The following is a 25312-nucleotide window of genomic DNA, read 5'->3' on the forward strand; positions in this document are numbered from 1 at the left end:
AAGTTAGTTTCAATTATCTTTAGATTGATTTTTTTATTTAAAGCGCATGTACCTTAACTTTTGAAAACCACTATTTTGAAATGGGCGAATTATGCGCAACTTGTTTTCATTATCGAAATCATAGGAATTTTTATAAATGAAAAATGGATTATTTTTTAAAAATGAAAAATTGCCTGATTCTTTAATTGTCTTTTTTTTTTTTTAATATATTTTTATATTTATAATTTGAAATATTTCGGCTATTTCACTTTTTCCCAAAGGTTTGACACGTAATAAAATTTGTCGGTAAACGTAGGTTAAGACACTTCGCAGAAAAAATGTAATCATGGCCACCAAAGTGTTGGTGTTGGTGGCACTGATATCACTATTTTGTACTTCTTTTTTTTTTAGAGGTATATTTGATAAAATTTTTTTTTTAAATAAATTTTATGCTACAAACATCTAAATTTTTGTTTGTAAAAGTTTTTGCATAAATAGGTTGATAAAAAGTTTAGCACCAAGCAAGTAAACACATCTCATTTAGAAATCACATTTGATATCTCTTATAATAAATTAACATAGCATAAATCATAAATTGCTAAAATTGGACTAAAATTTATAGATGTAAACAGATATTTTTGAAATTTTTTTCTTTTTTTTTTCTTTTATATAGGAATAAATACACAAGAAGAGTTTTATGATGTAAGTTTTGTTTAAAATTAGTTAGCTTTTATTATATTACTGAGATGTTGGTTTGTATGTTATTAGATAAGACATCCTTTTTGGAAGATTCTGCTTCAAATGGTAAAGCTAGTTGTTTAGCTATAGGAAATTACATTGCTGTCTTGTTCATTGTTTGAAAAGAACAATACTTTTTCAATTAATTAGCTTAAACATAAGTTGAAGTTATAAAAATGGAAATTTAATGTCAGCAGGCTCAAATAATCAATAGCTTAAGGTTTTTTGTTCATATATATACTTTACATTCAACACAATTAACAATCAGTATTTAATTAAATTTTTTATTTTATTTAAATGTTGTTTGTGAATGAAAATTTTTATTAGACTGTTGTGCATAAAATTTGATAAGACAAAATAAATAAATTAGGTTTTGTTAGATACATATATTTATTCTTGGTATTTATATAGTACCAGTTCTTGAAATATTCTGATTATGATATGTAACAGTGTTTATTTAATTATGCACAACCTAGTCTTACCCAAATAAATGAAAGTATTTTTACAACAGTTATATATTTAATTTATTTTTTTAAAATTGGACAATAAAGAAAACTAAATACTAAAAAAAAATCTGAAAATGTTTTCAAAAATAAGTAACATGAAAGAATATATTTCAATAATTTTTTTATTTTTGCACCCAAAAAAGCTCTTAACAAACCTGATGTCACAAAACTTTTTAATCTTGTGTTATTGGAACAATTATTGGATTGTCTTAAACCATATGGTATTAAGTCAAAATAACTTATTTTTGAGAAAACAATTGTTGTACATATGGCTTTGTTGTATAAATACAACAATCACTATGTTTCACATTACTGAAAACCTCCTAATGATTGGTCAAGCAGCTTAGTTTCTCTGATTGATCAACGTTATGATTGGTGACTTGAAGCTCAGAAACTGCAAAAAGTGTGTTAATACACTATAGTTTAAGAGAATCCAATTATATATTAAAACTATTAAACGTTTGGCACCAACTTTATAAATATGTTTTTAAGGTTGGTAATTTACTTAAATTTCATAATTTTTCAGGAAAGGTTTGAACCATATGATCAAAATCACCCAGGTGGTGCACAAAATAGACATAATGAACGAGAAGTAATTGATGAATTTACTTTTGCAAACACTGACCATCCTAATATTCAAAACAGACATGATAGCAAATATAATGGTAAGCTTTGTGTTTTTTTTTTTAGTTTTAGCATCAATTAGTGTTTTTACTTTAAATTATGCTTAAATTTGTGTCTTTAAAGAGCACTGAATAAAAAGGAAAATTTTGTTTACTAAAACAAATAAAGAAAGTTTAAGAATTTTTATGAATTCTTAGGTTTATTTTTTATTGTTGTAATTTTAAATAACTTTTAAAAAAAGATTAATAGAAAAATTCTTTGTCATTGAACTTTTATTCAAAAAGGTTAATGCCAAACAAAGGCTTTGAAAAAGTTAAAGCTATAACAACAGAATAGCAGAACTAAAACATGATAATCCTTGGCAACTAAAAATGCTCTCTTTCATCATAAAGCATAAGTTTTTAGGAAATTTGAGCTTGCACTATAACCTCTCACAAAAAGTTGTAACAGCATGTTTATAAAACAATAAGTTTATAATGTATCATAAAAACAGTTTTATGTAATATTTTACTTTTATGATTTACTTCTAATATTTAAATGTCATATAATGCTTAAATACAAGAAACATTAAAATCTGAAACTATAAATCTTGTAAATTTTTAATATTTTTTACTACTTCTGGAACATAAAAGAGTTAAAATTATCAAACAAAAAAAGGGCTTCTAAAAAATCATGAAAAATAGACAATTAGTATAAAGGAGGTCAGTTAAGAATTTGAATTTGGAGTCTATTTGAGCTTTGTGAAAGACTCTTTTTTTAAAAAATTGTTCCTTTTTTTAAGACTCTAAGGCATTTAGATGTCAGAAAGTGACCTTCACTTTTAGGCCATATCAAGATTTAAAAAAAATTAAAACTAGAAGAGATATGGTTAATTTACTTACACTCCAGATTAACTTATAAACCAGTAAATAGACAATTCATATTTAAGGAAGTTATTTTTAAAAATTTGTAAAAAGAAAAGTTGATTAAAATTGATCATTAAACTGAAAACAAGAGAAGTGGTTACATACTTTGAAATTATGTAGTTTGTTAGTTTATCATGATTGTGTTAAAATTATTCTGTGTTTATCAAAGAGTTCATCACCAAACAATTAAGTTATTTATAAAAAGAAATGGATACTATTGTCAGAGCAATTAACTATGAAAAAAACTTCAATCAGTAACAATTCAAAGTTCTTTTTTTATTATTTACTATAGTGTTTCAAATACTATTGTATTTCAAACAGCATAGATGTATTTTTTTTATTCAATAAAACAACAATTGTGTTACTGAGCTCATCAGCTATGTGGTAACTGTTGTTAACAATCATTTTCAAATATAATTTAAATATTTTAAATTTTAATTTAAAGTAGTCTCAAACATGATTTAATAGCAAGATTAATTGCTAAATTAATTGCAAGAGTTACTTCCAAAAATATTTTAATTGCATAATACCTCAATTTCATAATCATTTAATTGGAAAAGATCATAACATGTTTTGAACTTTAATAATAAATTGTTTCCATAAATTTGAGAAGTAAATTACGCTTGCACAGGTTTCTTCGTGAACTTGCATGTATTTGAATTATTGCATCTGTTTCTGGTTTCAACTAAAGACCATAGTACTTGTAGAATGTTCTGAAATGAGAGCTTTACAGATAGGTTAAGTTTTGCAACAGCAACATTTTTGTCGTGGTTTCTAAATTTATGCTGATCTCTTCCAGCTCTGTAATATAAAGAGTAAGTATTAATATATTTTTTAATCTTTCTAAATGATTGTTTTATGCTAAACAACTTATTTCTACAAATTTTAAGCTTGTCCTGTATAATTATGACATTTTAACTTGACAGTTACATTTTTAAAAAAACAATACCAAATTAAAAATTCATTTTTCTTTTTAATTTGTTATATTATTTGAAGTTCAAATTGCTGGATTTTAAATTTCATTTATTTAGAAAGAACCCCTTCTAGGCAAAAATTGAAGTTAAAAACTTAAAATTGAAGATAAAAAAAATCAAAAGAAGTGTGAAAAAGTTAATCAAGTTTTTATTCCAAAGAAGACCTTTTTTTTAAAGTTGAAAGTGGTGTGCAAATTTTATTATTATAGTCAAAGATTTTTTGTTAATAAACATTAGATACATTTAAAGCTACATAATTCATTCCAGTTCTATTTTTGTTCATTTCATTTTCTAGTCTTATTTTTAAGTTTGAATTTTGTTATAAAGAAGCTAGAAGCTAATTTTTAAGAAATTGTTTTACAATTATATAGAAATAACTGATACAAGTTTAGCATTTATAATTTTTATTGAATGTTACATTATAATGGTATGTAGTTTTCAAAACAGAAGGTGCAAGGAAATCAGCCCCACCCTTCTCCTACACTCACTTTTTTGTCTAATCAAGTTATTTCATCATAGCACCTGTGTTTTGTTTAAAAAAATTGCATAAATCTATGAAGCAAAAAAAAAGTTAAATATAACTTGTTAAATATAACTTGTTAAATATAACTTGTTAAATATAGAATTTTTTGTTTCAACTGCTCTGTTTTATTTGGTAAACTTTGATCTGATCATAGTTCATCATATCAAATAATACTTGTATGAAAATGTTTTTTGATTGGTATTTGATGCCGAGTCTTGCAAATTAAGCAGAAAAAAATTGACAGGCAGAGAATTGTAATTCTTAAACTCTATCTCTTCTCTTGTGCATCTCTTTGCAAATGTACTTAAAAAATCTTGATAATGATAGGTTCTTTTTGTAGTTTCTTTATTGTGTGACTCACACCATTTCTAGCATCATAAATTTGTGTTGTGTTATGAATGTGCTGTTTTATAATCTGCACTTTTTATTACACTGGTCAACAAAAATATTTTCATCAACAAACTGAATAGGTTAATTAGAGTGTATTTTGAACACGAATTTCAAATATCTATTTAGTTTTTCTCCAATTCATTTTTTTTCTGAAATTAGATTATATTTTGTAAGGTCTTAGTTTTAAATATATAGTATGCTAATATTTTTTGTATTAATTTTTTCTTTTTCATTTTCTTCTTCTTTTGTGGATCTTTAGTTCTTTTATATACAATATATTAATCCTACTGTAAAAATGTTAATGTTTTTTGTTTTAGATTTTACTATTTTGTTTCTGTTAACTGTTAGTGGTTATTTTATATATTTAACTGTGTAATGCCATTTGGTCTAGAAATCATCTTGATATTTTACCTATGTTCTTAATGTTTTGGAATGAAGTAGCATTAAAGTTATCTATGTAAAATATATCAGCTGTACTTTGGGTGGCACTCAGGATAAAATTTTAGTACTTCATTATCTGTACTTTTTCCTCAATTGGTCTTTATTACTGTTTGAATGTGCAAAATGCATTAATTCCTTTTATTGTTGCAATAATATACAGAAAACCAGTGAATTACCATGATGATTGCTAGTTAATAGGGATGCATTGAATGTTCAGTTGAACTCCAACAAATGTTTGGCCAAAAATGTTTGGTGCAGTAGAAAGGAAGAATGCATGACTCAATTTTACATAGAAGTACAAAATTCAGAGGTCCAAGGTTCATAGGTTACCTTGGCACTACTTATAGTAAAAGAATAAGCCCTGTATCAATTTTAGTTTATATTTGGTTTTTGTTAAAAGTAGATTTTAATTCAGTGGTGTTTAGTATAAATGTATATTTGAACGTAACTGAATATTTATCTTAAAGTTCGTAACTGAATATTTATCTTTAGAGTTAAACATATATTTTGCATAATTTTCTTCACTGAAGTTAAGTTAAAGCTATCCACCAAAAGCTTTAAAAACCAACTTTCTTTTCATAAGGTTTAAATATAAACAATTTCTGTGCTCCACCCCCCCCCCCCCACCCACCCCCTTCTATCATTTTTAAAATTGAAATAAATTAGAATAAAACATATTACTTATAAGATATAATATAATAACATTATTTTACAACATTTACTATATCTTATACATTATATGCTACATATTAATGTATAATTTATAAGATATAATAACATAATCACAAACTTATATTTTTATAGCTTATAATCATTAAAAAATATCTTTTAATATTTTTAAAGAGAATTCCTAAAATTGTTTTTTTAATTATAGCACAAAAAACTCTCTTACATTAAATTTACCTTTGATTACCTTTTTAAATTCTCTTTCTAAATTCTCAAACAAAATTTATTAACACCAGCTGAAATTTATAAACCCTGTTTTAAAAAACCTTTTTACCTTTTAACAAAAATTATCTAGATTATTCACAGCTTCAAAATCTTTAAGCTTTGCAAGTATTGGTTATATAAATACCTTTAAACTCCATTTTTGAAATATATTTGGAAATATTCTGCAGCTAAACTATTCCTTGTTTAGCAAAAAATTCATGGCCAAAATGTTCAGGCTCAGTGAATACTACTAGTTAAAACCCTATGGGTTTACTGCAAAGAACAAACACAAAGTCATTTATCCTAACCTGCATAATGAGCTCTTAAGTTAGTAGCATATGACAATAAATTTCCAGTCACTGTTTTTCTAAAAAAGAGATTTGAAGCTATCAAATATGAAGTTGACCAGTGGTAAATCTGTTGAGATATTTAAGTGATTGGACATGTTAATGGGTATCCAAGATAGATTTATAAAGCACTGTTGCTTCCTCTGTATTTGGGATAGTTGTGCTGGTTGATGATCATTTTGAGACTTGTCAGAGGCTTTTAAGGACAATCTATGAACACAGCATAGTCAAGATGAAATTTGTTCTGTCAAAGCAGCTGCCATTTTACTTCTATCTTTATACATCAAACTCAGTTTGATTAAAAACTTTGTGAAAAGAATATCTCAAACCAGCTCAAAAGGCTTTCTTATCTGTTTTCCATGTTTCCTAAGACCAGTTTAGCTAAGTTGAAAGAAATTAAATTTTACTAAATGCATACTCTATATAATTGAAAGTTTACTTCCTGCAACACATTTTTCCTATCAACACATTTTTGCACAACATTTAGGTGCAAATAGCAATTAGCAGTATGAAATAATTCACCAAGACAAAGTTAATTAAAAAGGACTTTTAGAGTAAATGTTATGTCTGGAAGTTGTATCATGATATTCCAAACCAAGTGTACATTTGGAAGTTCTCTTCGTATTACTTTTAATGGATAATATTTATATTATATTGAGCTATTTATAACCATAAATTTGTGTTGGATCATTACTGTTAAACATTTAAGTGCACTTGTACATTATATATACTACTAAGAGTGCAGGAGATTCTACCAGCATCTTCCCCTCCCTTATATTATCTGATATAGTTTGTAATTAGTAAGAATTAATTTTTTCAACGAGAAAAAAAGAATTTTCTGTTATTGTTGTTGACCACTACTAAATTTGTTTTGAGTTGTGATCTATTCACTCTTTAGAATCAACACAACTACAGGGTAGCCAGTTAAATATTGAGTCATGTGTAACTTTTAAAAACATTTTTTTTTTCTAACCTAATGGAAACATACTTCCTGATCTTCAACCGCTGAGAGTAGGATGTTTTCAATCATTTTCATGTACAGATTCCCTTTGTATTTTTCTGCCTAATCTTTCTTATTTTCAAGGGAATAGGAACTGATAACACTAGACCCCATAAAGCCACATTAGGCATTTTTGGGCATGCATATTTTTAGGATTGTTGATGTAATTCATTTGGATTTTCACTAGCTCAAAATCTGGAGTTTGTTTGTTAGTGTACCCTTTTAAATGAAGGTGGGCCATTACTTAGTATCAAGTTAAAATCTGCAGTTTGTTTGTTGATGTACCCTTTTAAATGAAGGTGGGCCACTACTTAATATCAAGTTGTTAAAATGTTGTTGTTATCTCTGGCTTGTTGCTGAAATCAAATGGCATACTGCATGCGCTGCTGAGTATTTTTTTCTTTTGTCTAATTTTTCTGAATAAGAGTAAATTTTTACTGGAATAAAAAAATGTAGTGACTTAATTCTTGAACATCATTTGTAGGCATTTTAATCTCCAAAGAATGCTTTTATATCCTTCAAAAAATTGAAAAAATTTAAAGAAGTTAAAATTTAAAAGTTAAAACTTTTTCAAACTCTTCAGTCTTTTAGTGGCCATTCTCTGTAAATCATACATTTATTACGTTTACAAGCAATCTTTTTTTTTCGTCCTTATATACTATATTTCATTATAGAATAACATTTTAATTGCGAGTTGGTTAAGCTAAGTAAACATTCTGAATGCATGGATTTAAATATTATATTCATAGTTAGTATATTTTCTCAGTCAAAAATTTTTTTGATGTACATTACACCACAGTTATTTTTGCTTTTATCTGGATGCTTTGACACGAAATGATATCAGATTAACTTAACACTTCTTAGTAAAAAAGAAAACTTTCTCTTGCATTAAAGTTCTTAATCAACTGAATAATTGTTTAACAAATCTACTGCCAACAAAACTTTAAATTGACATCTTGACAATAATTAAAGTGGTAAATAATAAATGTTTTAGTTTTTTTCTTCCTGCTGCAAGTAATATATTATTAGATAATTTTTTTTAAGGGCATTCACCTCAGATGGAACAATTGCAATCAACTCAGTTGGAAAAATTGCAAAAGAGAATTGGCAAGAAATCCTATAGTTTAATGATCAAATTGCATCCTTTTCTTCAATACAATCAGATGCGAAAATCTGAAGAGCTTAAGAAAAATCAAAGAGCTCAGGAACAGGAAATGTTGAAACAAGCTGAAGAGCTCAAGAGAAAACAAGAAAAAGAGGCAGAAGAAAAAGAGCTTAAGCTAAAACAAGACCAGCTACTACAAGAAGAAGCTGCTTCAAGAGAAAAAGAGAAGCAGCTGGAACTTCAAAGGGCTCATGAACAAGAAATGTTGAAACAAGCTGAAGAGCTCAAGAGAAAACAAGAAAAAGAGGCAGAAGAAAAAGAGCTTAAGCAAAAACAAGACCAGCTACTACAAGAAGAAGCTGCTTCAAGAGAAAAAGAGAAGCAGCTGGAACTTCAAAGGGCTCATGAACAAGAAATGTTGAAACAAGCTGAAGAGCTCAAGAGAAAACAAGAAAAAGAGGCAGAAGAAAAAGAAATCAAGCGAAAACAAGAAGAAGAAGCTGCTGCAAGAGAAAAAGAGAAACAGCTGGAACTTCAAAGGGCTCATGAACAGGAAATGTTGAAGCAAGCTGAAGAGCTCAAGAGAAAACAAGAAAAAGAGGCAGAAGAAAAAGAAATCAAGCGAAAACAAGAAGAAGCTGCTGCAAGAGAAAAAGAGAAACAGCTGGAACTTCAAAGGGCTCATGAACAAGAAATGTTGAAACAAGCTGAAGAGCTCAAGAGAAAACAAGAAAAAGAGGCAGAAGAAAAAGAAATCAAGCGAAAACAAGAAGAAGAAGCTGCTGCAAGAGAAAAAGAGAAACAGCTGGAACTTCAAAGGGCTCATGAACAGGAAATGTTGAAGCAAGCTGAAGAGTTCAAGAGAAAACAAGAAAAAGAGGCAGAAGAAAAAGAAATCAAGCGAAAACAAGAAGAAGCTGCTGCAAGAGAAAAAGAGAAACAGCTGGAACTTCAAAGGGCTCATGAACAGGAAATGTTGAAACAAGCTGAAGAGCTCAAGAGAAAACAAGAAAAAGAGGCAGAAGAAAAAGAAATCAAGCGAAAACAAGAAGAAGCTGCTGCAAGAGAAAAAGAGAAACAGCTGGAACTTCAAAGGGCTCATGAACAGGAAATGTTGAAACAAGCTGAAGAGCTCAAGAGAAAACAAGAAAAAGAGGCAGAAGAAAAAGAAATCAAGCGAAAACAAGAAGAAGCTGCTGCAAGAGAAAAAGAGAAACAGCTGGAACTTCAAAGGGCTCATGAACAGGAAATGTTGAAACAAGCTGAAGAGCTCAAGAGAAAACAAGAAAAAGAGGCAGAAGAAAAAGAAATCAAGCGAAAACAAGAAGAAGCTGCTGCAAGAGAAAAAGAGAAACAGCTGGAACTTCAAAGGGCTCATGAACAGGAAATGTTGAAACAAGCTGAAGAGCTCAAGAGAAAACAAGAAAAAGAGGCAGAAGAAAAAGAAATCAAGCGAAAACAAGAAGAAGCTGCTGCAAGAGAAAAAGAGAAACAGCTGGAACTTCAAAGGGCTCATGAACAAGAAATGTTGAAGCAAGCTGAAGAGCTCAAAATAAAGCAAGAAAACAAAGCAGAAAACAGGGAGCTTAAGCAAATGCAAAATGAGTTACTACCAGAAGAAGTTGCTCCAAAAGAGAAAGAAATGGAGCTTCAAAGAACACTGGAGCAGGAAAAAATGGATGAGGCTGAGGAGTTTGAGAAAAAAGAGATTGTAGAGAACAAAGAGAGAGATGTGCCTATTGAGTATAACTTAATATCCAATGAAAGTAAAGATTTAGAGACTGTGTTTGCTGTAAATAAAAATGAGTTTTCAGGTAATTGAATAAATTATTCTGTTTCATGTTTCTTCTTCATTCCAATCCTGCATCAATATTGTTAGATTGTATTTTTTATCATCCTTTTTATATGCTTTTTGTGTATTACATTCCTAATTCTTATTATATTGAATAGTCAATCCAATTGTCACATTTTTATACAAATTTTATTTTTTAGGATATTTTTATCTGAAAGTAATATGCTGTTTGTCCTTTAATTTTTTTTTATGTTTGCTGTTATTACTAACAAAAGATAAATAAAAATTTGTAGCGTGTGCATTACAAAGTTTTATTAAACTGTTATAACATGAATATATGCTGTATGCACCTAGCTTACTGAATCAACATATATGAATGTACAGTGTTTTTTTCCTTTATTACAAAATATGAAGTTAGATGCTGGAAAAAAAATCCTTTATGACTAATTATTTTTAGGACTGATTTTAAAATATACTTTCTTCTTGTGGAAAATTGTACTAAAATCATTAAGAAATTCTTTTAATTTAAATAAGAAATTATTAATAATTTTTTTTTTTTTCTTTTTTTTTTCAGGTGACTTAAATTCTCAAATTAGACTTTCAAATATATTTGATCCTGACCCAAAAGTAAACAAAATAGTCCAATCTTCAAGTTTCCGACAAGTCAGAGTCATGCAAATTAAAGAATATATCAACAGCCATTTTAAAGGACAAAGGCTTCCACCAGAAATGCTTTCAACGATTGACAATTTGATTACTTCAAACCTTAGGAATGAACTTCGTAGAGAAGATCCTACATTGATGTTACTCTTAGCTGAGAAAGGTCTTTATGATGTTGATGAAGAAAATCTAGTTAAAGATGAGTCAAAGAAAAATCTCAATGATAATAAAGATGGCAAATTGTCAGAAAATATAAATGAAGATGGTATGAAGTTATCAAAAGATTTCAATGAAGAAAATGTTTTATTAAAGACTGCTACCATAGATGGTGAGAGTCTTAAAAGTATAATTGATGATACAAGTTCCTCTCTGGTGCACAAGAACCATGATAATTATGTTCAGAAAATTGATGCTTCAGAAGAGAAGAAAGATGTTCCTCAACAACTTACTTCTCCAGATGAACTTATACTTCTAGTTGATTCTCCTTTGGATCAGGAAAAAAAAAATATTGTAAATGATAATTTGCATAATGAAGAGCAAAAACCTGTGGAAAAATTGCGCAAAAAATTTTCTATAAAAGATGCAGTAAAAGGATTACATCATCACCACCATTTTATTCATAATTCAAATCACCAACATGGTCATGGTGCAGATCACCAACATGGTCATGGTGCAGATAACCAACATGGTCATGGTGCAGATCACCAACATGGTCATGCTGCAGATCATCAACATGTTCATGGTGCAGATCACCAACATGGTCATGCTGCAGATCATCAACATGTTCATGGTGCAGATCATCAACATGGTCATGGTGCAGATCACCAACATGGTCATGGTGCAGATCACCAACATGGTGCAGATAAAAATATTGGAAGTGAAGCTAGTCCGTTAGTGACTTCATCTACAGATGAGGTGATTCATTCTTCTGTCTTTTTAGCCAAAGATAATCATGTGTTAGGCTTTAAACATGAGACAGATGTTAAGACAGTTCTAAAAGATGATAATCTTAACTCAGATGTTTTGAATGATGATAAAGTAATTAATTCTATACATGAGACATTTCATCAAAATGTTATCCAACCATCAGTTCATTTTCCAAATGTAAAAGATGTTGTAGATGATCAGAATGGAAATCGAAATGTTAATAATCAAAACCAAAAATCTGAAGATGTTGAACGTCCAGTATTAATAGTTCTTACTGATGAAATTGCCAATAATGTTAAAGATAACTCATATCAAGAAAGTAAACACACAAACTCATATATCAATGACAGTAAAATTATTTTAGATGAAAGCAGTTTGCATGTTGTTGATAGCAATCAAATGGAGTCTGTAAATGAAAAAATAGACAATAAAGTTATTGATTTAATGCCCTTAGATTCAAAAGAACATTTGAAAACTTTAAGCTCTAATGGCGTTAGCAAAGTCATTGAGCTCTCTCCTAAAAATAAGGAAAGTGATCATCTCCATGTGTCTGACCATCAGGGTATTGATAAAAAAGATGACCAAATATCTCAGCCTAATGGAGAGTTTTTCTATTCAGACAAAGAAAAAATTGATGAAAAACAAAACAGAGAATTAATAAATAGTAAAGATTTAAATGATCAAACAAATGGTATTGATGTGGAGAAGCCCTCAAGTGGATTTTTTGAAGGTTTATTTCAATTTTGGACCGGGACAAGTTTAGATGGGCTTAAAGACAAACCTGTTAATGAGCTTGATTCTTCTTCAAAGATGGAGGAAGATGCTCAAGGTTTTAATGCTCGATTATCTACAGAAATGCTAGTTGAAACGCCGCTTTTAAAAACCTCTATGAATAATCCGAGTACTCCAGCCTTTTTCTCTAAAGATAAAAGTGTAGAAATTCATGATTCCCACATTGTGCTTTCAGATACTAAAATGGTTGGTATAAAATCATCAGAATCTCTTCAAAGTATTATACCAAGTAATGAATTGATAGAAAAAATACCTTTAACTCAACCTTATACTTCTACTCAATCTGATCCACTAAATTTGCAAGATCATATTATGAAAGATTTGGATGTTTCTAGATCATTACCTGATTTGTTAATCTCCAAAACTCAAGTCTCTACCAAACCTGACACTAAGTTTACAGAGGAAACTTTACAAATGTTTGCTGTTGAAACTAAAGAAACTCAATCACAAAACTTTCAAACAATAGAAATACCTCCATTATCAATTATTGAAGAATTGAATTGGAATGTGCAAGATTCTACAAAAAAGAATTGTGAGCATTTATATTGATTTTGTTCTATCAAATATTTTTCATAAATTTTAAACATTTTTTAAACTGGTTGTTTATCTTGAGGTATCTTTTTTTCTTCAGTACCTCAGGTTCCAATAAATGAGGAAAGTTTTTTGCAAGAAAAGATGAGTACAGACCACGAGAAGTCAAAATATACAGACAAAGGTTTAAAAGTTTATGCTTTAAAAGTTTGTTACTTTAGTAATTATTTTTGCAAACACATGCTGTTTAAGTAAATATTTCATTTAGAGTTTAAATAAATCAACTTATCATTAAGCTGGATCAGAGTGTGATTACAACAATAGTTGTCATAGTTACCTGTTAACCTAAACATAATTAATTGAACTTCAATGAACTTCAATTTTTTATAAATAATAAATAGTATGTAATCACCAATTAATCTGTTTAAGTTAAGAATAATTTTGCTCTTTAAAATTTTGAAAAAATCTCTGAAATGATTTAATCTCTGCAATATCCTTATAAAAGCATCTGCTTTAAAAAGTCTTTGCTTTGGGTTAAATTATTGTTTCAAGTTAATATTTTTTTCAGAGAAAATGCTTTCTCTTAACAAGAATAAAAAATATTTTAGAAATAGACATTTAAATTGACCTTATTTTTTATATCTAGGTTATGATCATTTAGCTCCTAAAAGCCTCAAAGATAAATATGTAAAGGCTAGTAGTGGCAATGATGTTTTAAGATCTCTATGTGATAAGCATCCAACCCTAAAAGCATGTGAGAGTTTAAATACTAAAGAAGAAGTTGTCGATGAAGAGATTTCAACATCATCACGAATAAAGACCTTTACTCGTGCAACTAACAGTTTTGTATACAATATTTTCTCTTATGTATTTGGCTGCATAAAACATATGTGCAAACTTTTTCTACAATATTCTGCTGGATTACTGCTTGTTATAATGGGAAAATCCGAGGTAGTTACTTAATTCTGTAAACCTTTGGACTACTATTGATGTTTACATTTAAATAAGCTTTTTAATTTAACAATGATATTGGATTTTTAAACTTCAGCTATTTGAAAAATAATATCTAAAGTAGTATAGTCTCAATTAATTGCACTGGTTGGTACCAAAATACTTTCCTTTACTTTGATAGGTTATTTGTGTTGATTTGAGGATGCTGAATTCAAATCATTCAAACTTTTTATAAGCCTTTAAGGTTTGAACTAAGTACAATTTCGGCCATGCTTGTGGCACTATCACATCAAAACTAGGGCTCTTCTGGTTAAATCTATTGGCTACCCTTGTCATTTGGGCCTTTCTAAATCCAAAAATGGTATCTGGTTTTTTCACCATTTTCTCCAAAGAAGCATTTGAAATTTGTTACGTCAATTTTTTACCTATAGAATTAACACTGTAGCATTGTCAACATGTTTTCCCATTACCAAAATTATAGTTGATATGATTTTTTTTAAATTATAAATTGCTTTCTCAAGTGATTTTCTAAAAGTTTTATATAAGGTTAGGCAGAGGGGATATGAAAGTACCATGGTTTAATTATATTGAAAATTATGAAAAATGCACTAAAATGCTATATTTGTGATTTCACCTATCAAAGTAAAAGGAAGAAAAATAAGTGTACAATTTTGTCAACTAATTTATAGTGTTATCTAATTTTTTAAAATTATTTTTATAACTTTGCATTATTATAAAATGATTAAAAGGAGATAAAGTTCTTGATGACTCTTTTAAATGATACTTCTCAAAGAGAAGAACAAAAGAAGTAATCCTGTTGATCATTAGACTTCATTGTTGCTGTTCTAGGACTCAGAATTGTTGGTGTCTTTATTTGATTCGATTAGCATTGAAAGGTTTTCAGTTTGGTTGGTTGTAGTTATCAACCACATAATGTTTTATTGGTATTATCAAAATGTAAGTTTCCTCTTGCTAAGCTTTTATTAAATTTGTACTTTAATCTATTTTAAATTACCTAATATTTATAAAAGTCAGTTTAGTTTTCAATTTTGTTAAATATTCAAAAAATTTGATCATTAAAGAGTATAAGTTGGTTTTGGTGATTAAAAGTTTTTGTTTTTTTGTTTAGAGTACAACCAGTCCAGTGGTGATGATGCCAATTAGTAAGTCTTTTTCTGTTTTTAGCGTATGCATTTTAATTTCTGTACATGTACAATACTTGCTCTGTGTAAACACCTTTTCAAGTTAAAAATCAAAAAAAAAAAGGGATCTTATGTCTTTATCAAATGGATTAAAATTTTTTTTTAAGGAAGTTCTTTGTCTGCAATTGAATCTACAAGATTGCGAGAACAAGTCTCTGAAATGGAGGAAGAGCTAGATAAATCAAAACAAGAGCTATCTATTCTTTCTGCACAGGTGATGTTCTAATTGGAAGAATTTTTCCTTTTTTGAAGCTAATAATTTTCTTTCTACCATTTTTGTTTTCTATAGCTGACAAGTGTTAAAAATTTAAACAGATTTCTTTGTGTTTTTTGTTGTTTTATATTAAATTTCTTTGTTTTGTTCTGATGTCCAGAGATTTTTTATTTCAACAGGCCAAAATGTTATTACACCATTTTTTTCTATTTCTACAGGCTAATGAAAAGTCTGAAGAAGTTGTAAATCTGAAAAAAGTCGTACAAGATTTAGATCTAAAGTTAATTAATGCACAGGTCAGTATTTGTCTTAACTACTAGATTAAAGATTTGAAATTATTTAATGAGTTTTTGAAAAAAAAGTTTATTTTTTTACTCATAATAAAAATATTAACTACAGATATAACCAATATATTTATTGTTTTTTAAAAAAGTGGAAACCTAAAAATAAAATGCCATGGTCATTTTTTTCATGTTTTTTTGTTTGTTTGTTCATTCGTAATAATGATCTCAAGATTAATGGGAAAAAGAATTGTGCAATTTTGAGCATTTTCTTTTTGAAAGGTATCAAATCAATCATTAGAGAATCAAGTTGAAGATAATAAAGAAATGTTAAAAAAGCTTGAAGAAAAAGTGTCAGAAAAAGAAGCAGAAATACTTCTCAAAAGTGTTACCATTGATGCTTTAAAAAATAGTCTGCATGAATCAAAAGAAGAGTTCAGGACAACAGAGGAAAAGTTCTTCTTTGTAATAATTTAATTTTTTTGTATACTAAATTGAATAGCTGCACTTATTATTTTTTAAATTATTTATAGTTTATCATGTGTGATATACCCCACTCATGGTTTGCTTTTTGTATATTTTTTGCTTTGTACTGTGACTTTTTTTTATCAAAATGATCTTCTGGTGTAAAATCATCTTTGATAAAAATTATGATTCTAGGTTATTAAAGAACTTGATACTAAAGACGAAAATATATCTAAGTTAGAGGAAACAATTGATGATTTAAAAAGGCAGTCAGAAGAGAAAGATAGATTTATATGTGAAGTATGTTATTGGTCATTTTTACCAAATTCACATTTAGATTTTATAAGTGATTGTCATCATCTACAAAATTATCTTTTAAGAGCTGGCTAAAGCTATGTTTTTTTGTTTTTTTTTTTGTTTTTTTTTTGCTATTCCAGAAAGAGGGAGAGATGCAACAGTTGAAAGAGAGGTAAATGAGTACACTTTCTTTTCAAGTAATTTTGTTGTTTGTTTTTAGTAATGCCCTCTTTATTTTTTTTTATCTTTTTATTTTTTATTTTCTTTTAGCATTGAGGAGATAACAAAGTGCAAATATGAAGCAGAAGCATTATTGGCTGTTGAAGAAAACAACATGCACAAACTTCAACATGAGATTGAGGTTTTTTTATTTAGTTTTGTAATTATATATATTGAAGGTAAATGAACACTCAAACTATTACGATACAATATTTTTTTCTTTATAAGCTATGTTTGAAGCATAAAAATGTGTGTGATTACATTCATGTGCCCTTGTTTTACCAGCTCTCCACAATCTTATTTTATTTCTGTTTGCAAAAAAATGTTTAAAACAAAGTTTGCAAAGGATTAATAATAAGATTTTAGTGATCATTACAGTTTGCCAAAATCTTATTTTTAACCTAGAATCTATGAGTACCTATCGATTGGGCTTAAAACTTTCCAGTCAGATGTAATTAGCAATAAATCAAGAAATATATAACAAATTAATTCTTTTTTTAATGATGTTCTATATTTGATTGTATTTGTGTTTTACTAATGCTATCAGTTTATCAGTCCAAAATAAGTAAAAATTTTAATAATCAGAAAAAAGTTTCAGAAATTTTTTCTTTTAAATCCAACCTACTCACATTCAAAAATTGCAAAATTGTCAAAAGTTACTAAATCTTCAGTTGGAGACATATTGAGGAGATACAAGGACACTTGCGCTATCAAAAGAAAAAAATGCAGTGGAAGGAAGATAGGTTTTGTTGATTAGCACAAAGTGAATTCAATCATCCAATTACAATAAATCCATGCCAATCCCAAGCAGATCTTACCAAAAATTATGCAGTCATTTCCTTGTCAAAAAGCACTAAAAAGCAAGGGTTTGAAGGCTTACACCGATATTTCGAAGCAATCAATTGATTTAAAATTAAATTAAAAGCCATTCACTGCGCAAAGAAGTTCATCAAACTTTTCAACCGAGAAATTTATGCATTATTGAGGACAATGAAAAGTACTGTAAAAAGGATTTCTCACAGTTGCTCAGCCATCAATATTATTATCAGTCAAAAGGTGTCTATGTCAGCAACAAATTGAAGTATGCTCAGACAGAAAAGTTTGTTCTGAAGATCCTCATGTGTCAAGAGATTTACTCTTGTGACCTTAAGAGTACTCTATCTGTCACTCAAAAGACTTTGACTTCCGATTTGTTTATCACCGAAAGTCTTCAGAAATGTCTTTAGCCATTCATTAACAAATACAGTAAGGCTGTTATCTTTTAGCCAGATCTGGCAGCAATTCTTTACTTCAAAAAGACAAAGGAGTTGTACAATCAAAATGGCATTAAAATTGTCCCAAAAGATGTGAATCCGTATTTGTAAAAGGAATCTACTCGGTATTTGTAAAAGGAATCTTATTGAAAAGCAACAAATCAGTAAAAGATGGCGATGAATTTAAGCAAAAATGGATAGCAGCATCCTGGCAATGATGGCACCTACTTTCAAAAAAGTTCAATTACTTTCTAAGTGTCCTTTGAAATCTTTACAAACTGATTAAAAACTTTAAATGATAAAATAAACTTCAGTATTAAAAAAATTTGGAATTAATTCATTAAGTTTTTCTTGAGTTAATGCTAATTATATCCAACTGGAATTTATTGAGCCCAATTGCTATAAGGGTATAACTTAGCATAAGTAAAAGTTAAAATATGACAATAGAAAATCACGGTAGTTTTGGTGTAGTAGTGACAGTAAAAGAACAACATTTCAATGTCTATTTGACTCGAAAATTAATAACTGAGACAAGACATTATTTAGGTTCTTCAGGAAGCACTTTTGGAAGTAAACAAGTTACCAGTTGATGACAGTTTAAGTTTTGAAATTTGCAATGAAGATGCTGAAACTGGTGGTAGGTGGTACTTTTTTTTTTTTTTATTTTAGCTCTTCATCCTCTTAATTTAAAATTTGATTTCAAATTTAAATTAGTTTAAATCAGTCCTCCAATTTTTCAAACAGTTTCTCTTCAAGTTGAAAATTATGAAAAGCTTAGGAACGTTTCATAAACTTTTTTTTTTTCTAGTGATAGAAACTAAAGCTGTAAGATTGGCAAAAATAATGGACTCAACAAAGGTAATAAGTCAATAATGGGTTTATGTAAAAAAATTGATATAAGTGGTATAATTAATGTCCCTTAATTAATCATTATCTCATGTACAGGGTGTTTGATAAGTAACGCACGATTTCATTTGTCTGTTACTAATCAGCCAATTTTAATATTTCTAGAATGTTCTCTTTTTAAACATATACAAAGAAGGAATAATATAATGTTGAAGATTGATTTTTGAGAATTGGTCATGAAAAGTATTTCTATGGAAGACAGAATTTTCATCATCAAATGCTATTATGGAAGTGGGGATGAAAGTGCTTCAGCAGCACTACAAAAGTTCAAACAAGCATCAAAAAATTAGTTGATAGATTCAGGTTGTCCATCTTTAGAAGAAGAATGAACACCAGTTGTGATGGAATCACTGCATTGTATTGCTTTGAAGACAGGTTACTGCTCCACTCAACAAATTGCAGATGATACTAAATCCATAAAACATCCATTCATCACATCCTCTGCAAAAAGCTTCAAATGTTCCTTACAAGTTCACCATGCTACAGGAGTTAAAAGCAACAGACTTACCACTTTGACTCTATTTTGCTAATTGGGTGCTTCAAAACAAGGAACCTTTGGACTTAGTAATGTGGACTCTGATGAATGCCACTTCTATATCAATGGCAAAGTAAATAAAAAGAACTGCATTACATGGTCTAAAGAAGAATTAATTAACTGCATTGAGCAAGCAACAGCAAACATTTTGTAAAAAAAAGAAAACAGCTACAGCCTTCATAAATTTGGTGGCCCATTTAGAAACTATTGTGCAAGAAAATGGAGGCCATTTTGAGCATTTATTATAAATTACAAAAAATGTTCTTAATTTAGTTGTGTTTTTGAAATAAAATTTCCTGTAGTTTGATGTTTTTTTTCTTTTTGCTAGCTTATGTTAAAATTGTGCATTACTTTTCAAACACTCTGTATAATAATTCATGTTTTTTTTTTTTATAATCTTTCAACAGCATATCTTTTCATTTATCTGCAGATAAAAGCTGAACTGAAAGAAATGACTAGCAAATACGAAGAATGCCAATCCGAGCTTACAGATATTAATGCAAAAACTTTAGAATTGGAAGGTATGACAATTTTGATATGAAAAAAAATTTTTTTTTTTTTAAATAATGCTACTTTTTTTTAAAAAATTTATAATCCTAAATCGCTTGTGCTTTAGAAAAATATTATGATATTCTGACCAAGTATGAAGAAGTATCTACGCATTCTTTGCAACTTTCAAAAGAATTAGAGAAAAAAGAAATTGAGTTAACTACTATAAATAAGTTCTTTGCCGACAGAGAAAATGAACACAGACTGTAAGGATTTCTTTACATTCACTGTTTTAAACTAGAATTACATTTTAAAAATAAAGATTTAAAGGCGGAGAGGTGTATTTGTAAAACAATACATATCTCTTTTTTTAGATCGACTGCTTCACAATTAGAAGAAATTAAATATCTTAAAAAGAGTTTAAATGCTGTTGGCGATAATGATAAGCAAATCAGTGTTTTGTTGTAAGCCTTATTTTATCAACTATCTTCTAAGGCCTGGAACACAAAAAATAGCTTTCTGAAAGTTTACATCCTTTAACGATCAATTATTTTTTTGTTTTCTTTAATTTTTAGACAGCAAATAGAAGATCTTAAAGAGGAAATTTCCAAAAATGAAAAACAACTTAAAATCCAAATAGTGACAGCAGAGGAGCAGAGCCATAGTAACTATATTAAAATGCGTGCTGCAGTGCGCGAATGCGAGGAGCACAAGCGTGAGAAAGAGATCTATAGAAAAAGAATGCTCGATATTGATATGTCTCCGCAATTCAAAAAATCCTCACGAACTGAAAGTCCTATCAGCAATGATAAATCAAGTTAGTTTATGTTTCAGTCTTTTTAGCTTAATTAGTTGAATTAATTTACTTATTGAACTAATTTGTTGCATTTATTTATTGAATAAATTATTTTTTCGAACGAGTTAAATTTCTGAGTCAATTAACTTATTGATTTAATTGAAGGGCTTTTTGTAAAACAATGATACCGTGGTGTGACCTAACAAAGTCCTATGCTTTAAGAAAGTCCTAATTTAACACATTATAAGCGGGTAGCGAAATAGACTAAACAGGTGTGCGTAGCGGGCAAAAATTCGCATAAAACTACGCGTTTGAAATCTAATATGCGGTTCATAAAATAGATGAACACAAAAGCATATATACAAAAGATGTATACAAAGCGTATTAGATGTATACATATTAGATACGTATAGATCTAATATGCTTTACATCTATACGTATACGTATAGATGTAAAGCATATTAGATGTATACAAAAGCATATTTTGATAAAAATTAATAAAACTGCAACAATTTTTTATAATAATATAATATATTGTTTAAAAATATTTACAATTTATATAAACAAATTAATTTCTAAAAATTGTTTTTAAAACTAATTAACTTATTTAAAACTAATGTTTTTGTACTGTGTGGTACTTAATGAAAGTTTATGTAAAAGAGAAAACGATTAGAGATTGCTTAGTCTATGTATATAAATTATGAGCAATCGGAATGTAAACAATAACATAACAAAATTGATGATTTTTTCGTTATCTTTATTTTAAAAACAAATGTTAAAGAAATTACGTTGAAGAGTCTGAAGGGTCTAAACAAAAAAGTACGAGCTAGTCTTATCAGTTTCATATGTAAACCAATCGAGTAAAATTACTTTGTGCCGCTTTTAAAGTAAATTCATTCAAACGGGTAAAAATACCCGTCCGCAAAGCAGGTATTTTTACCCGCCCCGCTTGTAATGTGTTAAGAAATGACAAATTTCGTATATATAAAAGAAATATTTGCGGAAAATAACTTTGTTGTTTTAACTAGATATCTAGTTAGATAAAGTAACTAAATTTTTTTCTCTAAATGTTTATTTTATGTATACGAAATTTGTCATTTCTTAAATTAGGACTTTCTTAACGCATAGGACTTTGTTAGGTCACACCACGGTAAGTCACAAAAACGAATGATTAAGAAAAATGACTTTTAAGTTTTACCTAAATCTATAAAATCAGTGCTTATCTATTTTTCTCTTAAATTTATATATCATAAAAATAATAATGGATATTTTATATTGATCAAAAAGTAAATAAATAAAAATGCAAAGTAATGTAGAAAAAATAAATTTTATTGAAAAAAAACTGTGGCTCGAAATACTATTGCAAAAAACAAAGCATAACAAATCTAATCTATTTAACAATAAAAATCATTTTGATCTAAATTATTATCAGATTCTTCTTCAGTTTCTTCAATTATGGCTCGTAAATTGTTTTAAAACTGGTGATGTATTGGAGGTATATGCGGTAATAAAGTTTTAACATTCTCAATATTTTTCTTCAATATTTTAAATGTTATGTATTTCTGCTCTAACTCAGCAAGTGGTATCTACAGCGGTCTTCCTTTCTTTGCAATATTTACTTGCTTGTATTCTTCTTCATCAACATAGTCTTTGATATAGAAAACCTTAGTATTTTTGTATTAAAGTGATTAACATCTACAGATTTGATTGGGATGTTACTCTAAAATAAATATGCGATAATCTAACAATCTATAATGATAAACTATTTTTCTTGTATCATAATGTCAAGTGCAATATAACAAGCCACAAAATAAAAATAAATGTTTCAAGGACATAGTTTTTATCAGCATCAATACCATCGAAATCACTACTTGTATCACTATTATCACTGAACATTTTTTTGAAATCAGCAGAAACCGTTTTCACGTGTTGACGTTTCGGCGCCATTTTGTGTGGCATGTCATTGTATAACCTCAAAATATTGTAGTTATCACATTTTGCAATAAGATGATTTTAAGCTGTGGCTCCATATTAAAGAATTATGCTTAAATAGCTTTTTGGCTATTGCGTATACTATTTATGATGATAAAAATGATGAAAAACTCATTATTGAAAAAAATGTGGCTAGTCATTATTTCACAATAAGCCCTTCAATTAATTTATCGAATTAATTATTTTACTGATTGAATATTCGCTTGAATTTTTCCTTTAGTTGATGAAACGGACACAGCGCCGCCTCAGCCAGCAGCGTCTGGGTAAATTTTTTTTTATCAGTCTTGCTAAAAGGTTCTTATTTTCCATTTTTATTGAAGATGAAGTTTGAATACAGCAGTTCAAAGTATTTAAAATGTTCTAAGATGATGATCAGTTGCCAATATGCATTCTTTCTATTTTCATAGATCTACTTTTACTCCTGGAATGTATCCCAGCGTTCCTCCTCGTATACCTTTACAACATTTACCGCCTCATCTGCCCTATGGCATGGCCCCTCGACCGTTTGGAGCCCCTATTCAACCTTTTTTACCGGGAATGAGGCCACCATACAGATCACCTATGCCGCCGATGAGACCTCATTTACCTTCTACTGTAGACGATAAACTTCAGGTTTTAAAATTTTTCTCTCTCTAAAGAATAGGAACAATTCTTAAAAAACTGGTTCTCCCAATTATAATGAACTAATCTTTAATTAACTTTTCTTTTATAGCGGCCGCTAATGACGCATCCTTCATTTTTATCACGTCCTAACGTCGGCGTAGGTTACGCTACACCAATGTTCAATAGTCTACATCCTTCCGCTACAAATAATCAACCTAATGTTATGCAAACTCCTGGTGAAGTTGGTGGACCAATTGTAAATAATATGATGTATACGCCACCTACGACTATCGGGCTGCATACTCCAAATGCTTCGTTTGCATCCACTTCTTCTCCCATAAGTAAAGTGTATTTTTAAATTTTATAAAATCATAAAAATTGTGAAGCAAAAATGATCAAGAAACTTTGCTAGAAAATTAAGCGTATTTAACTAAACATGTTTGATATTTTGCAGATCGATCTATGGATAGAAGTAGTGTGTAATAAACCTCAAAGATGACTGCTTCATATGTACAATTTCAAAATTTGCAAATATCTACGAAAGTCTAGAGTGCAGACAAACTCCGGTGCCGAATTCTCAAGAAACTTAACCGAAGAAATGCGATATTCTAATGATTTTTTGTGAATTATCGCTCAAACGTTTTTTGTGATGGGGCAAACTTTTCTTATAGAAATTATGACCGAAAATTTTGTTATAAATTAAATAGCAAATTATTTATACTAGAATGAAATTTTAGGATTAAATGTGTTCTTTTCTTATTTAATATAAACCATTTGCGTTGATACAATTCTCTGAAAACTTTCACTTTTGTTTTCAGCTTTTATAAATCAAACTTTTTTTTTTTTTTTTTTTTTTTTTTTTACTACTTTATTAAAGCACAAGTTTTTAAAAACGAAAAAATTTTCCCTGCATTTCTCGATTATCGATCGACTTCGGGGAAAATTTACGAAATAATTTGCGATAAACATAGAATAACGGTATTAAAACGCTAGTGTAGCTGATGCCTGTAAAGTTGAGTGTTACCACTGTAACCAAGGCTTTTTCATTGTTACAGATCCGGTAGAAACATCATTTGGTCTAAAAAGGTTTCCGTATTGTTTGGGAAAAACAGAATCAAAACAAACTTATTTTTAGCTGTTTTTGTGTTTCTATATATAAAGAAGGGTGCGCCTTATTTTCCTATGAAGAAATGTTTTTTTAGATTTTTATCAGGAAACCCTCTAAAATCCTTCCAATGAACGAAAAATTACTTCCAATAAATTTTGAGAATAATCGGTTAAAGCGAACTCCTGCTCAACATCCCCTGAATGGGAAGCGCCACTCCTTATGGAAACAATGTTGGTTTTTGTGTCGTATTTTCTGCAATAATTGACTTATAATTATTTTCCTTTTTGAGAGTGTGTGAGTGAGTATTGGTCTTTCTTATTGGTACTTTGTTTGCCTTGTTATATGATTAAATAATTTTAAAAAATGGTTAACATATGGCGATATATATTAGCAAAATCGTAAAGCGCTCAGTTTGTAATCCTTTTAATAACAATCGATCTATAATGTAATCGCCATTATTACCAACAACAATTCTCCATCTACTAAGCTAGTAATGGATCCCATATTCGTAGAAGCTGTCTGGCTGCACCTCGAACAGTTTATGAATATCGATTTCGAGTTGGCAAACATCATCGAAGCTCTTTTCTGACATGTAAAAAAGCAAGGCATGAAAATGGTGATCGCTTGGCGGCTACTGAAATTTTGATCTTCCTGTACTAGCTTGCGCTCTGCTTCAGAATGTATGTATGTATGTATGTATGTATGTATGTATGTATGTATGTATGTATGTATGTATGTGTGTGTGCATGTATGTATGTATGTGTGTATGTCAGAATCACCTTTAACTTTCATTGATTTTGTAGGATAATGTAAGAAATTTTTAGTTTTTCATTTAGA

The 25312-nt window shown here is 28.9% G+C and overlaps 1 protein-coding gene across 2 annotated transcripts; it reads left to right on the forward strand.

The window, feature by feature from the left end:
- The first annotated feature begins 265 nt into the window (after positions 1-265).
- On the forward strand, positions 266-24111 carry LOC145182794 (uncharacterized). 2 transcript variants are annotated; one of them, XM_090086312.1, is made up of 25 exons: positions 266-392; positions 653-681; positions 1750-1888; positions 8402-10276; positions 10829-13165; positions 13265-13348; positions 13811-14115; positions 14965-15072; positions 15245-15278; positions 15425-15531; positions 15750-15827; positions 16095-16277; positions 16473-16577; positions 16715-16746; positions 16845-16935; positions 18593-18683; positions 18855-18904; positions 19918-20008; positions 20104-20242; positions 20351-20440; positions 20552-20793; positions 22985-23027; positions 23172-23376; positions 23477-23708; positions 23822-24111. In XM_090086312.1, exons 1-25 carry the CDS (start codon positions 326-328, stop codon positions 23848-23850), a joined length of 6786 nt encoding a protein of 2261 aa, XP_089942438.1. In that variant the 5' UTR covers positions 266-325; the 3' UTR covers positions 23851-24111. The 2 variants fall into 2 exon arrangements, with proteins under 2 accessions (XP_089942438.1, XP_089942439.1); XM_090086313.1 differs by lacking the exon at positions 8402-10276.
- Positions 24112-25312: the final 1201 nt, after the last annotated feature.

Source organism: Hydra viridissima, unplaced genomic scaffold (assembly GCF_058129835.1).
Source record: "Hydra viridissima isolate aposymbiotic clone 2 unplaced genomic scaffold, HvirCarnegie_v1 scaffold_4, whole genome shotgun sequence".
NCBI classification, from domain to species: Eukaryota; Metazoa; Cnidaria; class Hydrozoa; order Anthoathecata; family Hydridae; genus Hydra; species Hydra viridissima.